General features: G+C 40.0%; 1 protein-coding gene across 6 annotated transcripts in view; it reads right to left on the bottom strand.

Moving 5' to 3' along the window:
- Positions 1-16,832, bottom strand: part of ap3d1 (adaptor related protein complex 3 subunit delta 1) — a 41,273-nt gene that overhangs the window by 5,018 nt on the left and 19,423 nt on the right. Inside the window, exons 10-32 of one of the 6 annotated variants that reach the window (XM_088349301.1) lie at positions 16,563-16,612; positions 16,345-16,393; positions 14,129-14,274; positions 13,913-14,061; positions 13,592-13,822; positions 13,291-13,522; positions 13,055-13,200; positions 11,822-11,963; positions 11,611-11,682; positions 11,432-11,507; positions 10,999-11,198; positions 10,069-10,142; positions 9,858-9,881; positions 8,862-9,015; positions 7,399-7,542; positions 7,059-7,112; positions 3,404-3,502; positions 3,169-3,318; positions 3,023-3,070; positions 1,823-2,012; positions 439-527; positions 248-333; positions 19-140 (exon numbers count right to left, since the gene is read on the bottom strand). In XM_088349301.1, coding sequence (XP_088205427.1) covers positions 19-140; positions 248-333; positions 439-527; positions 1,823-2,012; positions 3,023-3,070; positions 3,169-3,318; positions 3,404-3,502; positions 7,059-7,112; positions 7,399-7,542; positions 8,862-9,015; positions 9,858-9,881; positions 10,069-10,142; positions 10,999-11,198; positions 11,432-11,507; positions 11,611-11,682; positions 11,822-11,963; positions 13,055-13,200; positions 13,291-13,522; positions 13,592-13,822; positions 13,913-14,061; positions 14,129-14,274; positions 16,345-16,393; positions 16,563-16,612 — 2,727 coding nt within the window. Of the gene's footprint in view, positions 1-18; positions 141-247; positions 334-438; positions 528-1,822; positions 2,013-3,022; positions 3,071-3,168; positions 3,322-3,403; positions 3,503-7,058; positions 7,113-7,398; positions 7,543-8,861; positions 9,016-9,857; positions 9,882-10,068; positions 10,143-10,998; positions 11,199-11,431; positions 11,508-11,610; positions 11,683-11,821; positions 11,964-13,054; positions 13,201-13,290; positions 13,523-13,591; positions 13,823-13,912; positions 14,062-14,128; positions 14,275-16,344; positions 16,394-16,562; positions 16,613-16,832 lie in introns of all 6 variants that reach the window. The other 5 variants (XM_088349300.1, XM_088349299.1, XM_088349304.1 and 2 more) reach the window with 5 other exon arrangements.

Genomic DNA, 16,832 nt, shown 5'->3' with positions numbered 1-16,832 from the left:
AGTTAGGCCTTTACGTACCGGAGAAGTGGTGATGGAAGCAGATCCTGGCCAGAAGGTGGTGGAAAGGCATATTGACGCCATCCAGTTTGACTGAGCTGCCTTTGAGGTCCCCAGATTCCAACAGCTTTGCAAATGCATCACTAGCCAAAACAACAAACAAAACCAATACCAAACTGTTAGTCACATTCAAGTGCAATGCAATCCAATGAATTCTAATCAATTCATAACACAATGATCCGGCACTCACCTGTAGCACGGAGTGGTGATTAGGTATGAGGTGCAAGTAAAGTGCAGTTTGAAGTCCAGTTTTTCATGAGTTGAGGAATCTTCATTCTGATTCAGGGAAACCACAACTTACTGTAAATCAGTGGGTATGAATGATTCGTTTCCTTTAAGGGGGTTTGAACCGAGACATTCGATTTAACAGTGATTTCTAACCTTGACGATGAAAGTAAGCGTTCCCTTCAGTTTCTGCGGCATCACGATGCTCTGCACGGCGAACACAAAGCGCGCTTCGTTGGACACACCTGTAACAAGAAAAATAAATATTAAGTGGATATTTCAAATCAATTAAGATGACATCCGGGCAGCTCGGCGGCACAATGGTTAGCGCGTGTGCGGCACAGTTCTGAGGTCATGAGATCGAACCTCTTATGTGGAGTTTGCATGTTCTCCCCGTGCTTGCGTGGGTTTCCTCCGGGCACTCCGGTTTCATCCCACATTCCAAAAACATGCATGTCAGGTTATTTATAGATCGCTGGGATGGGCTCCAGCACCCCCACGACCCTACTGAGGATAAGCGGTGCAGATAATGGATGGATGGATGACATCCATCAATGCATTTGTAAATCTTTCTGCAGTAGACCTTAGGGTCACAATGTTCCTACCTAGTTTTGACATTTAAACGTGGAATAAGATGTTTTTCGGCCTCTCGTTGAGGTAATTGTCCCGTAAACAACCAATTATTTTTACCTGTTTAAGGGGGATTACCACTTGTGAGGTCCCTTCTCAAGGTTTCTCTTTTTCCTCACGCTGAGGTTTTGAGTTGTTCCTTGCCCGCATGTTGCTTTAAGATCAGGTAATTGTGTCATTGTAATCCTGTGCAGTCCTTTGGGACATTTTTGTGATTAAGGGCGTCATAAATAAATGTGACTTGACTTGACTTGCCCAAAACTTATAAAATTCATTCCTTGCGATGTATGTACGAATGACTCCGCAAATTACGCCTCTCAGATTTATGTTTGATATTGAGCAACGTCATACAAGATGCTGGTCTGCGTCACGGCATCATTAGGATGCTGATATGTTATTAGCTGAATCCTCTCCCACAATACCTTTTCTCTTCATTTCAGAATCTTGTGTGCTTTGAGAAGACTGCAAGTAGGCCTAATACAATACGATATTTTTTGGCCTGTATTTATTCGCTATGCGTCCCAAGACTTGCTATGGTGCTAAAGGGAGAAGCAAACCATGATAACCAAGGAACTAAAGATTGAGATAATATACAAATACAAAAGAAGTCACACGCATCATTACCCTTGATAAGAAATGTAGCCATTACCAATCGGCGATCGGGACATTTGTTAAGAATAAAGAGGCGACTAAGGCAACAAAGTCTTCTAAGAGCACAACAATCCTTGCAAGTGGAAGCTTTGAAATCATTTTTAACTTGAATCTGCTGTATCCTCCCCTTTCTGCATCCCCCTACCTGGTACTGTGGGTGACAATCACATCAGCTAGTTACCAAAGATTTCTTGCTATCCCCACCTCAAATCAGATTAATTTCATATCCTGTGGATCTAAGGTTCATGTATCAACTCACCAGGCGGGAGCTGAAAGGGGACGGTGAGGCTGTCATGTGCACCCGCCCCCTCCGGCCTCTGCAGCTTGGAGTTGAGGGAGTCGAGGACGTTGAACTCCATGGATTTTAGGAAGCTATCGCATTTGTTCTCGAAAATGACCGACACCACCACCTGGCTGCCGTCTTGCAGGTTTCCCTGGATGTCGTACACCTGCAAAAGAGCAAGTTGAACAGGTTAGATTTACCATAACGTGTTTTTTCTTGTCACACAGTAGAACCTCCAAAGTCAAACCACCAGCAAAACTAACAAGAAAGATAATGAGCATGAAGGTATCAACACTGATTTGTTTCCACGGGCATATAATTACTTAAAGTAACAGTACTTCATGTTGACAGGGAATGGTTGACCCAATTTGAATTGATAATATTAAAATAAACCCCAGGCAGCACGGCTAAGCAGTGGTTAGCACGTGTGCAGCACAGTTCTGAGGTCATCAGATCAAACCTCCTGTGTGGAGTTTGCATGTTCTCCCCGTGCTTGCGTGGGTTTCCTCCGGGCACTCTGGTTTCCTCCCGCATTCCAAAAACATGCATGTCAGGTTAATTGGCCGGTCCAAATTGTCCCTAGATGTGAATAGGCGAGCGAATTGTCTGTCCCTGTGTGCACTGCGACTGGCTGGCAACCGATTCAGGGTGTCTCCTGCCCGCTGCCCGAAGATAGCTGGGATGGGCTCCAGCACCCCCGCGACCCTACTGAGGATAAGCGGCGCAGATAATGCAAGGATGGATGGAAATAACCCCCCTCCCAAAAGAATTAACCAAGATTCTTTCCACGTCTGAGGTGTCCTACAAAACTGACAGTGATTCAACTTGGAGGTTCCATTGTTTGATTTGTTGCACAGAGCAACAATCGCAAAAACAATTCTTTTAGTGAAAGCAATACAAGAAAGCAGCAAGAACAAAGAATCTGAGACAAGGCGACAAATTGTTGGAAAAACACAAAAGAAACACATCTAGGAGAGCGGTTGTAAAGAAGTTCTGCTGTTCACAAAACTAGTACCTGATCGGCATCTTGCATCATCTTGAAAAAGAGGGAGATTTGACAATGAGACCTAATCGGAGAGCTGCATCTGTCCCGTAAAGCTTGAATTTTTATCACTTATTCAATAAACTCCTCCATTCTAAATCTTAAGTACTGTATCCAAATTCCCAACTACTCACCATCTTGATGTATTCGTTTTCCGCTAGAAGGCAGTAGTTCGACATTGGCTGGAATGAAAGACAGGTAAAACATTTAGATTGTAATGATAGACTATTGCTAATAATTATTCTAAAATATTTTTAAGACAGGTGAGGTTCTTTCTTACTGGTAGCGGTTCTTCCTCCTCCACTGTGCCATTGTGCACAGTCCCCTCCCCGCCTCCATCACTGTGGTGGTGATGATGGTGCTTTTTCTTCTTTTTCTTGTCCTTCTCTTCTTTCTCCTTTTTCTGCTTCTTCTTCTTGTGTTTGGATGACTTCTTAATATAAGTGGACACCAGAGTGATTAACGGCCACGTCGCTCCTCCCCCCTCAGAAAATTATGAATAAAAGATGACTCACAGAGTCCTCTGTCTCCTCATTCTTGGGATCGTCAGGATCCGAGGTTAGCGTCGGGCCAGAGGCTGCCTCCGGTACAGGATCTGCTTCTGCTGCTGCATCCTGTAGACACACATCAATGTTATTTATCAAAAGGAACACAGCTTTTTTTGAACCATGAACTGAAGTAGTGAGTTAATTCTTAAAGTTGGGTAGTAACAACAGGGTTTTGAGACCCAAGTATCAGAGATGCCAAGATGGGTTGAAGGAAAGGAAGAAATGGTGAGTCATTAAAGTAGGCAATTCTCCATCACTACCCCAAGTCTGATGGCTCCACTTATACTAAATGCAAATGTATTGAGATAAAAAGCCCTCTTATTTTGCTGTCCTCCACACCTCAAACCATTTCTTCTAGTACAGTGTTTCCCATAAAATGTTGTAAAGACCCTTGTGGGAGGACAGTCTGGAAAAATATGTACCGTATTTTCCGCACTATAAAGGCGCACATAAAATCTGATTTTTTTTTTTAAAAAGCTGACTATGCGCCTTATAATCCGGTGCGCCTTATATACGGATCAATGTTGAATTGCAAGGTCTCGCAACTAAGAGAAGCAGCCACCGACTCCATTTTTCGCATAGAAGAAGAAGTGCGCTGTGCATACTGGCAAATATTAAACAACGATTCTCTTATTTGTGCGTTTGTATAAAGACCCTGAAATGGCTCCTATTAAGAGACACGCTTATAACGCAGAGTTTAAACTTAAGGCGATCAGTCACGCAGTAGAACACTGAAATAGAGCAGCAGCAAGAGAGTTTAACATTAATGAATCGATGGTGCGGAAGTCGAGGAAGCATGAGGATGAGCTGTTTACGTTTTACATTTTAGTTATTATGTTATTGCTTTATTGTTAGGTACTTGTTATTGTTTTTGCACATTACGAGTGTCACTATATTGCGATTGCACTAACGTTTAATTTACCATAACAGTATCAGACGTTTTTTTGCGTGTTGACTAAATGGAGGAAAAGTAAAATGTTATGCCTTGCTATTGTTCAAAGATGTTAAAGATGTGTCACAAAATGCTCGGAGAAAATAATAAAACAGCTGTTTATTCATTTTGGGAGTGAATGGAGTTGAGGAAAGCGTGTTTGTTATCTATTAATAAAGTTTGACTGACCTATCTGACTGTTTTGTTGACTTTCCCTTTAGCGCGGCACCATCTAATGGTTGCATAATGTAACTACAGCCTCTACTGTAGCCAAGTCAAGTCTAGTCACATTTGTTTATATAGCCCTTAATCACAAAAATGTCTCGAAGGACTGCACAGGATTACAATTACAAAATTGCACAATTACCTGATCTTAAACCAGCATGCACTTATAGCGCCTTATAATGCGGTGCGCCTTATGTATGGAAAAGGTTTTAAAACATATCATTCATTGAAGGTGCGCCTTATAACACGTTGTGCCTTATAGTGCGGAAAATACGGTACATTTAACATTCAAACTCATTGATCTTGTGCGTTTTTAAAGCAAAACCGAAAAGCTAAATCTATAATGAATGTGTGCTCTTGTAAACTATTGCATTATATATGAAGGGCAGTGACACAGTAGACAAGTCCCACTCACAAAGCATGGTAAAAGAGAAATGATTCAAATGCAAAAAAATAGGTGCCTTATATACTTACAGACTATGTGGAATAAAAAATAATTTATGAAAACAATAGGCTTGAAAAATAAATACATGTTTGAGGATAACATTTGGTAGTGTACCAAGGCAATATTATCATTACCATGACGTTGTCATCTACCATTTTTTTCCTATGTATTGCATGGTCCTGTATTGCAGTCTCTCCTCTCTTGACCCGTTCCTGTGCTCCCTTTTGCCGTGCCGCTGCTCAGGGAACAAATTAGCGTGGTGACAGAGACGATACCACGCACATTAACCCATCAACCAATTAACCAAAACGAGTGAGAGAACAAAAAAGGTGCAAGTGTGCACATGCCATTTGCGATCTTTTATATAATAAGAGATCTTGGGAAAAATGGACTGGTCTCTCAGGAACCGTCCCCTTATGGTTCAGATCCTACGTCTCAAATAGGACGCACTGTGTTAAATATGGTGAAATGACATCTGAGCCCTTTAGTGTTACCTGTGGTGTTCTGCAGGGTTCAGTACTTGGCTCCCTTCTTTTCAGCATATACATGCTTCCATTAGGTGATATTATAATATCAGTTTCCATTGCTTTGCAGATGACACTCAACTATATCTTCCGATGGAGGAATCGGCCACACTAAACTGTGGAAATTTGGAAGCCTGCCTCACTGAGATAAAAGAATGGATGTCACTTAACTTCTTGCTCCTTAACTCTGAAAAGACCGAAATGCTAGTTATGGGTCCATCTAAATGCCGTGACTTGTTCTCAAAAACTCCTCAGAACATCACCCAGAGTGACTCAGTCAAAAATTTGGGTGTCATATTTGACCCCGATCTGTCCCTTCAAACACACGTGAAGAATATTATTAGAACAGCTTTTTTCCATCTTCGCAACATTGCTAAAATTCGCCCTATGCTGTCTCAGTCGGATGTGGAGATTATAATTCATGCGTTTGTGACCTCCCGTCTTGATTACTGTAATGCACTACTCTCCAGTCTCTCGAAGTCCAAAATCAAGAACCTTCAGCTAGTACAAAATGCTGCAGCGAGGCTTTAGACTAAGACAAGAAAGTTTGATCACATTATCACGATTTTAGCTAACCTGCATTGGCTCCCTGTTAGCTTATGATGTGATTTGAAGGTTCTGTTGGTAGTATACAAAATCATGCATGGACTTGCTCCCTCATATCTTTCAGATTTAATTTCGCCATATGTTCTGGTCCGGAGCCTTCGCTCTGAAAATGCTGGTCTACTCGTGATTCCAAGACCCAAGAAGAAATTCGAAGGTTAGAGAACGTTCTCCATTCGGGCCCCGGTGCTGTGGAATGCTTTTCCCCCTGAGATTCGATTTGCAACCTCAGTGGAAATGTTTAAATCTAAGTTTAAAACACAGTTCTATTCTATAGCATATGAATAACCTATATTTTATGTTGCCAATATCAGGGGATGGTGTCATAATAATCTGTAGTTTGCAATAGTCTTTGATCTGTGCAGCCCTTTGAAACTCTGTGATTAAGGGCTATACAAATAAAAATGACTTGACTTGATTAATTTCAGATTCATATATTTTTTCATAATACAAAAGTTTTATGAGACTCTGGCGGAACCAATAAAATCCTGGTGGCCTGCTAGACAATTTCAATTGTTTGAGAAACACCGCGTACAACAGGAGCCCAATAAAAAAAATGGAAAATGCAGCAGCATCAGTTCGCAAAGGAACTGACTCCAAATTTCCTTTGAACTATAACATACGACATCCGTGCTCTTATCACAGTCACTATGACAACATCCATGTACAGAATAGAAAAACGGGACCATAACAATATATGGATGGTACAGTCACCCATGCTCACAAAAAGGAATGCTGGTGAATAAGAGGGAAATATATTGTAAGACCTGAGAGAGAGGGAAAGCTTATGTATGAGCAAGAAAAAAAAACCTCCAGTTGGTATTATGAGTAGAATGGAAGAATACAACATTGCAATGAGTGGGAGGAAAGAAGGACAACGGGATGAAACTCAACCTGGGCAGGAGAGGGCGCTGGAGCATTTGAGAGCCAGAAATCCAGATCTGAAACCTAGAAAAAGCAAGGCAGGGGAACGAGGGCGAGGAGGTGAGAAGGGGAAAAGCCAAATACCAACTGTCGCTACCATCCTGACTAACACATAATAATAATAATAATAATAATAATTTCCTTTGTATTGTCATTCTTTGTAACAATGTACACAGAACGAAATGTCGATACACCTGACAGCCGCAGCCAGATAGGATGTACTATGAGCTTGTATTTAAAGAGTATTTTCAAGAACATTTCAGAAAAACATTATTATGTGGAAAAATCTTCGATTGCCACAGTGATGTACCTCAGCAGTTGTGGAAGTAGGAGGAGCAACCATCTCACTTGGTCGTTCCGATTGGACCACGGGCTCGTCTGACTGATTCCCGAGAAGATCCATCCCCTTGTCTTCGTGTTTGTGTTTTTTCTTTTTCTTCTCTTCTTTGCTCTTCTGCCACAAGAATGGAAAACTACCGATCACTGAACAATTTAAAATGTTATATCAATGTTCGAGGAGATGCTATATCTGCAACTCCCACCTCACCCGCTATCCCACTAGAATGGCAGGTGACCCCACCCACCTTCAACCTGCTGCCGTCAGGGAAAAGACTGCAGTCTCTCAGAGCGAGAACCAGCAGGCTTAAGGACAGCTTATTACTGCACTACCCACTCCCACCTCTATGCCTTCTGACAAATGAATGCAAAACTGTTCTACTTAGATTCCTGCTATACTTTACACATTTTTATTTAAAACCCATGTATTTTTATATTATTGGTATTTGTTTCATGCTGCAATTGGTTATTCGTTATTTGTATGGTGCCATTTTTATTGCATGTGGAAAGAGACGCATATAAAAAAAGGATCAATAATAACTGTTTGGAATCACCAGGGTGGCCAAGGGACCGATCCTGGTGACCTTGATGATTTCTTTGTTTATGAATAAGATACATAACTTATAATCCTTTTTATATTGAGGATTGAGATAGGTCTCATCAAATTGGGTTTGGAACGCCAACAATTAAAAAAAATTACATATTAGGTCCCTGTTTTAAGCACTTCATTTGATATTTAGTTTACATATACATATTACAAATTATTTTTAGTATTTGTGTCATATTTCTGCATTAAGATTTTGTAGTATATTTGTCGTGTTGCTGTACTATTTCTGTCGTAGTACTTTTGTATTATAGTAATACTGTTGTGGTATTTTTGTAGTATTTCTGTAGAAGTGTCTTTGAAGCTTATCCATAGTAGTACTTTTGTAATATGACTGTAGTTGTATTTTTGTAGTATTTCTGTTACAATTCTGTAGTAGTATTTTTGTGTTATAATATTACTGCCGTGGTATAATTGTAGTATTTCTGTAGGAGTATTTTTGAAGTATTTCCAAAGTATTATATTTTTAATATTACTGCAAACGTATTCCTGTTATAATATTTCTATAGTGGTATTTTTGTACTGTAGTAGTTTTTAAAAAGTGTAGTAATTTTTTCTTTTAGAAATGAAAGTCAAATAATATATGAGGTCCCTGTTTTGAAGGACTCAATTAGATATTCACTACAGTTGGGGGCTTTTGGTAGTATTTTTGTTGAAGACACACAAAAGGGATAAAGTCGGAGTACAAAAAAAAGTCTTTTTATAAGTAGTGCTTTGCTGTATGTTGTGCATAGAGCATATTTGACAATAAAGTTAATGTTTTAAGGAGTACTGTGTACTTATCTTACCCGGAAAAAAGTATGACAATGAATAAAAAATAAAACGACTCTCACCTTCCTATCTTTATCCTTCTTCTTTTCCTTCTTCTCTTTGCTGCTCCTCCTTTTGACTTCCGCAGAGGTGCTTTCGGCATCTCCGTCTGGACTTTTCAGAACTTCTGTTGGACGGTGAGACCTGACAGGTAGCTTCTCGCTGTCTGCAAGAGGCCTGAGAATAGTTAGAAATTTAGTTTTGTGTAAATACTAAACCAGAATCCACTATCATAATGATCATGTTTAGTAAACACGAAAGCGGCTTTTTTTCCTGGCGCGGACCTGAATGAGATTAGGTTTTTACAGGTCACAGTTTTCCATTCAAAAACCCCAAAATGTTTTATTATTTAAAAAACGTAATTACTAGGGGTAATGATCTTATGACCTTCCAGTGCTGGGTTGTATTTGTAAATGAACTGGAATAAACTATAGCGAAAAAAAATTCTAGGGCTTTTAAAAAAAACAACTAAATGAGAGACACTTAGGTGTATGTGTTTTTAACCTCAAGATGGCACTGTTGTAATTAGAGACCCTCTGTACTATTAATGTTAGACTTTGTTTATACCATGTCAAATGAGATTTTTTCAAACATCAAACATTAGTGAAGATCGACACTATCACTATTGAATATGCACATGCACTTGTTGTCACCGCCAAAGTAGAGCTCTTATTTTGACAAATTAGTGAGTTTGGTGTTCATAATCTATTAAATCTAAGGCAGCGTCACACAGGCAGAATCAGGCATCAATTTAGATAAAATTAAATATGAACCAAAGCCTGAGAACATCAGCAGCATTCTACTTGGGGATTTAGAGCTTTTCTAGGAAATCTCTAGAGGAAATATTGCTGATTTTACCAAGCTTGAGAATGGAATGCTGAATATCATACAAGGTAAAACATAACAATCAATCAATATAGACAAAACAAACTCGGGTACAAGAGCTATGTTAGCAAGGCAGGTAACTGTTAGAGGAAAGGGAGAAAAGATGCATTTCGCATGGCTCAGGTGCAACTCACCTGCGCCCAGCCATTTCCACCAAGCTGCCCGCACAAAGTAGGCAGTAATGAGGAGTGTGTGTGCATAGAAAAGAGGAGGTAAAAAGCTGTGAGAGTCAGTGATGGGTCCAGGAAGACCAGGACATGTTCAAAATGTATTCATTTTCCCACATTCGGTTTTATTAATTAACCTATCTTTGGCTTGTGCAAAGTACAGATAGTGTTAACTCACTTGTCCAGGTCGATGTCCAGGGCTTTGTGAGGGTCATTAGGGTCTTTGTCATCCTCATCACTGGGTAAGGCATTCTGGAAAAAAAACAATCAATACAAGATTGCTTTATTTCTTTTATGTGTTGAAAAATGCAGAGCAAACCAGTGCCAGGTTATGGCAGTTTGACAGGTAAACCCACTTGGACAGGTGAACCAATTTGGTCGCTCTATTTTTAAAATGTTCCATTGCCGCTACAAAACACAGAGTATATCGGGGGTCGGGAAAATATGTATATGGGTACATATGGCTCAGAGATTAAATTCTACTGATGCAAATCTAATCTATAGCGTCCCAATTCTGATAAGAGTGGAGTCCAATCTAGTGCGTACATAGCTGACATAGCCCTTATATTAAGAATGGTCTTCATATACTGGACCCGAACCATAATCCCTACTACAGTTTACAGTTGCGATTCACAAAAAGAGACCCTGTTTTGACTGTACGTCGCCAAGGAATCCTTTATATGAAAGCTGTTGAGACAGTTTTTACGATGAAAACCCACAGAAAAACTGAAAACAGCCAGAAATGCCAGCCAAGCACACAGAGAAATTTATTTGGGTGAGTGGAGCTATGCACACAGCGCATATCTCTCTGCCCAGCTCCATCTACACCGAAAGTAAATATGTCAGTATCCTCTTTGCAGTATTTTGTGACATTTTTACAAAATAACTGCTTGCACCTGGTTTTAAACCCCTTATTTATGAAAAAAAAATGAATGTCAAAATGAGCCTAAAAAATTTTAAGTCATTGCGGGAGGGAGACAGGTTTAAAGTGTTATATTTGTGGCCTGGAGTATATTAAACAAAACTACAACAGATATTTACATTAAAAAAAAGAAAATACATGATTATTATAAGAGAAAAAGTGTGATTTTCACAACCACATTCTCACCTCTGGCATCTCCTCGGTGACAATGTCGACCATGTGCGCCGGCGCGATGTCTTCCTCGCTCTCTGGACCAGAGTCGTGTCTCCTCCCCCGTCCGCTGCGCTTCTCTTTCTTTTTCTTCTTCTCTTTCTTCTTCTTGTCCGCTCTTTCCTTCTGTCTACGCTCTTCCTCCAGCTTTAGATACTGGTCGGACATAGGCAAGCCTGTGGAACAGGAGGATATAAAAGATATTATGTAACTCTATCAAGATTCTGATCAGTGGAGGGAAGCATTAACAGGCTCTTAATCGATCTACTATAATTGATATGTCAGGTCAATTAACTTATGTTATTGATGGCGTGTCTACTATAAACATTGCTGCAATTTAGTCTGGGATCTATTCGTAGTCTTGATTTTCTGCATCAGTCAAAAGAAAATGAAATTTATAAAAACCTACCTGGTACTTTAAGAGGCACACTCAGATCAATCTGAACGACTGGGATGTGCTCCACTCCTGGGGTGTCCTGGTACACCTGAAAGGGAGAAAAAAAAACACAATCAGTCTTAAAAACGTAGACATAGCTTTCCCAACAAGTTTACGAAAGAATCAGAAACATGTATATAAAAAAACAACACCTTCTGAGAGGATGGTGACGCCTTGATGTAAAAAGGGTTGTTGGCTTGTTCTTGCTTCCGGGCTTCCCTTCTCTGTGTAAAGCAAATAAAAGCTCAAGTACTTTGTGATTTTTACAAGCACCATATTAACCCCAGTCAAGTGGAAAACACATTCGCACAAGGTAAAAGGACTGTAAAATAACAACGCTAATCAAATAGTCAATAGTCCTACCCTCGCCAACTCCTTTTCGTCCACTTCTGTGTGTCTGGGCCGGGAATGTTTGGGCTCCTCTTTTGTGAAAATAGCCTTAGGCTGCTCATCTTCAGACTCGCTCTCAGATGGAGGCTCGTTGATCCAGGCATCCAGGTCCAGACTAATCATATCCCCATACGGAAAAAAGACACAGGGTTTGTACACCTTTCTCATGGCTACATTCAGGCACTCTTCAAGCACTTTTAAGGCAGATAATTTAATTTTTCCAGCAGCTTCAAAGGAAGAAATACAGCGGCAATCAAAATATTTTTTTTTTAATTGCTTGCACACACTTTGTGCATATCTAAGATGTTACTATAAATAATCACCAATCTTTTTCTGTTAATCATCTGGTATAAACTGACATAAATTCTGCCTCAAAAATGTGCGCGGAGGCTTGCCTCAGTCACACTTGTTCACAAACAGGCAAAGGGCTATAAAGTTGTTGGGTAATAATGAAATTGAATACAGAAGAACAAAAAGGATGTATCAAAAGTATAAAAAGTAGAAAAATGAGCCAAATTTAAACTCATTTTAATGATATTAATCGCTCCGTAGCAGAGTGCATTCAATTTTTCAATCTCAGAGACTGCTGTTTTTCTTTATGTTTTACTTATTTTAGTTTACATTTTTGCGTGTTTTACAGAGAATCTGAGTCTTTAAAAGGTCTTAAAGGTTAAAATAGAATTGTAAATGGGAATTTATTTGGCATTTCATCATTTTTTTTATAACACCGAAGTTTTTCAATTGCAAGTACTAATATTTTGGTGCATAAAGTTTTATTATTTTTGATCATTTATCATTAAAAAACAAAAATCTGAGGAGCCATTTGAGAGCTGAGCCAAAAAAGCCGGTTTTACAACTTGAGCTGTCCTCTTAGTTGAGACCAGCAGTTGGGGGTGATGATTCACATGACAACACCATAATGACAAGCATCCAGAGCAGGAGAGTCAGCGTCATTTTCACACACTTTAAAAAAAAAATCTATCTATTGCTTGTTCTATAGAGTAAGACTGCCAAGAAACATGGCAATGGCAACAATGGCAATCATTTTCACACACTTCACTCAAAATTCAAGCATTCTTCTGACCTTGAAAAAAACAACATTGCAATTGAAGCATTTTCAAGAATTTCAAGCACCCGTAAAAACCCTGAAGACAGTTATTGAACAGTGAAAAGAATATAAGGTTTTAGTGATTGTATGGGACTCACCCCTCTGGGACAGGCACTTTCTTTTGTGCCTTAGGGGCCACAGGGTTGAGTTCTCCGGCAAACAGTGCGATCACTTCCTCTGCTACCTCTACTTCCTTCTGCTGTAGTTTTTGGATGTATTTTACCAACTGAAGGATGCAAGACGCCTGTCGAATTCATCCCGGATTGGTAAGCCATTTGTTAATCAAAACTCTTGAAACAGGTTGCCATTAAAATGATGAGAAATTGCGTCTCACCCTCTCCTGCACCTCCAGGTTGGCGCTCTGGACAAAAAGCGGCAAACGGTCTATCATTAGCTGGCTGGTTTCCTGCGCAGTGGTGCCGTCCGTGTTATCCTTTTGGCTCTGCAGCACGGTGGCAAAAAGCTTAGCGGCGTTCTGCACGTACACAGCCTGGATGTGTCCTGGTAAAGTGGCCACTTTTGGCCGCAGCATGGCTTCAAGCGTCTGCAACGGGTTCTCCAGATGTCTAAAAGACATCCATCAAGTTACTCTTGGTATTTCGAGTTTGTCAACACCGTAGGCATAAAGAACATACTCTGAAAACTCGCCGCAGATCCAGGCTGCCGCGTACAATACTTCACAGATGCCATTCCGCTGCATGTTCCCAGTCAAAAGATGAGCGTTGTCCAGCAGGGTTGCCATCTGGGCCACGGCGAATACCCGAATGGCTTTAACCCGGATGGCAACATCCAACATCTGCGAGGCAATGAGGTGACCGTGCCTGGTGCCTTCTAATCGGGTGAGCTCTACGAGGATACTGATGTACCTGAAAAGCGCAGTTAGGGGGGGCGGGAAACATGCTTCTAAATACCTCAAAAATAAAAATGCTTTGAAAATTTAGAGGAAAAACACAGACCATTCAAAGTTGGTGATGTACTGGTAGTTACTCTGGCTGCAGATGTCGATGATCTTGGTAAGCAGTTCATCCCTGTACGTTGTTCCTTCTGCTTTGTCTACGTGCAGCATTAATTTCTTCACAATTTCCATCAAGTTCTTTTTGGAGACCTGCAAGAAGGAAAAAATACATATTTACAAGAAGTTGTGAAACAAAGTACGTAAAAGATGCACGTACCATGCCGTAAAGTAGGTCCAAAGCTCTGAGACGAATGGACTCATCTTTGTCATCAAGACACTGCAGGATGAGGTCCTTATGGCTCTGTACTGACTTAGGGTGGGTCTTCAGGATTTTGGACATGGCCAAAAGGCCCAGATACTTCACTATAGAAACATTCACACATATACTTGCTGAGTTTACACGGGAAATCATGTTAACATGGTCAAAAATGTACCACTATCAATGCCTGAGTTATTAAAATAGTAAAAATGCATTTAGATAATGTACCAATATTACCATTAGCTGTTTTCAAGAACACCTATACTGACAATATCACAAAGAAAACAATCTTTGAAACACAAAATACAATGGAAAAGACACACAAACACGTATACACAGGACAAAACACACATTGGCCATGCTGAGTCATAAATTTATCAGAGACAAGAGCCTCTCATATGCTAGTCAATAAGTGTGGTGGCGAATTTGGGTGCAGTGAATACATTGCAGCCATTATGAGCAGGGGCGTCGTGAGGTTGCATGAAATGCCGACCAATACAGAAATACTTTGGACTTTGCAAAAGGACGACAGCAGCAGGATTAAAAACCATTGAGTCATGTGTTCTCAAAAGGGTAATGGTATTTTTCACAAGGGATACTGAACCATCCAATTTATTGAATTGCTGCGAAACTTGCAAGTATGTAAGATATGAAATAAACTGTAAAAATCTGTAAATAACCAATATAACCAATATTTATCATTTATCGCTGCCATCACAGTGTCTGCCTACTGGGTTTTTGTATTGTGTCCCGTCTTGTTTTGTGTAAATGTAGATATATTTTTAGCATATTGGTAATTGCACTACTTTTAAATTCAATGTTTGAGCCAAGAAGAGATCCGCAGGTTCGAGAGGGTTCTCCATTCGGGCCCCAGTCCTGTGGAATGCTCTTCCGCTTGAGATTCGATCCGCAACTTCAGTGGAACTGTTTCAATCTAGGCTTAAAACACACTTCTATTCTATACCATATGAATAATCTATATTTTATGTAGACAATATCTGTGTATTATTTGTTATTGTAACATCCATTGCAGCCTGGTCATCCTGGAAGGGGGATTACGTCATATGCGTTCCCTTCTCAAGGTTTCTTCATTTTCCTCGTGTTGAGGTTTTTGAGTTTTTCCTTGCCCTCGTGTAGGTTTTAGATCAGGGGATGGTGTCATAATGGTCTTTGGTTTGCAATAATCTGTGGTCTGTGCAGCCCTTTGAGACTCCTTGTGATTATGGGCGTCACAAATAAACATGACTTGGCATATTTTTGAGTTTTTCCCTTGCCCTCATGTAAGTTTTAGATCAGGGGATGGTGTCATAATAGTCTGTGCTTTGCAATAATCTGTGGTCCGTGCATCCCTTTGAGACTCTTTGTGATTAAGGGTGTCACAAATAAACATGACTTGACTAGTTTTTGAATTTTATGTTACTTTAAATGTTAAATTAAATTCCATATGTGCAATAGACGGGGCAGCTTTGAATTTAATGACTCTCTTCTGTTCTAACATGACCCTACTATATACTTACTTACAAAGCTATTTTAGGATTGTCACTTCTTTTGCACTTTTTACCTGTTTTTGTTGGGGATTTTTCTAAGTGTATAAATATAGGTTGTGAAACTGATCACTAGAACGGCTGCCAATGTGGTTTGTTGGGCTATTGCAGCTGGCATTATTAATCATGAAATATATATGACTAATTTCAATTTGCTGGATTTGAGGCAATCAACAAACACCACGATCTGCTTTACTCAAAGCAGTTTACGGGCTGGACTGATCGGACGATTGTGCCCAATTATGACGCCCACTCAAGTGACTCAATCACAAATAATGGTACACTACTATTAAGAAGTGTGGGCGCCACAAATGAGGGGCAATCAGTGCAGCCCATACTGCTACAATCTACTCTAAAAATAACTATCTATACCTGGGGTTTGGTCCAAATACCTCGAATAGATCCTCAAAGTGAGAAAAGGACTACAATACATGTAATCCAAAAATGATTATCAATAGCCCTTCAATTGAGGCCTACAAATACAAATATTATGAAGTTCGAGGTATCAGGACTCAAATGGGACGGTCTCTGGAGTCTTCTAATGAGAGGGGGGCTGGACTTGTGATCCAGTTTGAATAACACGCAGACAATGAGAAAATGACACACTGCAGGCATTGACAGAGGGCTCACAGTTCTGGTCAGAGTCTTCAATCAGGATTCTCAGTTTCTGGACACAGAGCTGGAATACAGAGAGAAAGTGTAACTCCAAAAGGTGTGGGGATATGGTCAAACCTTAATAAACGTCAACATTAAAGCGTGAGAAAGATATTTGGGACAGTACTGGAACATAAAAAAAAAATCATCTGGATAAACAAGTGGACGAGCAGATGTGGACTGAAGGATCATACCTGGATACTAGCACTGTGATTCGGCATCCCAGATGATAATGAAATTAGCACTGCAAAACAAGAAAAAAAAACCATCAGATTCCTTTATGACATTAAACTTTTTCTAATTAAAAAAAAAAAATTGCATCATAAACAGTGTCTGAAATAACGTCTGCCGGCGTGCATCTTTTACGTCGTGCGTACAACGTCTCCGCCCGGGTGGGCGCCAATTTTTTCGTGAAAAAAAAAAACGAAAGATTTTTTTTCAAATCAAAGGTTTGCTTTATTCCA

Source organism: Urocampus carinirostris, chromosome 12, assembly GCF_059441175.1.
Source record: "Urocampus carinirostris isolate Australia breed hairy pipefish chromosome 12, RoL_Ucar_1.0, whole genome shotgun sequence".
Lineage (NCBI taxonomy): Eukaryota > Metazoa > Chordata > Actinopteri > Syngnathiformes > Syngnathidae > Urocampus > Urocampus carinirostris.
The sequence above is the reverse complement of the archived record's forward strand: the minus strand, read 5'-3'. Positions and strand labels throughout refer to the sequence as shown.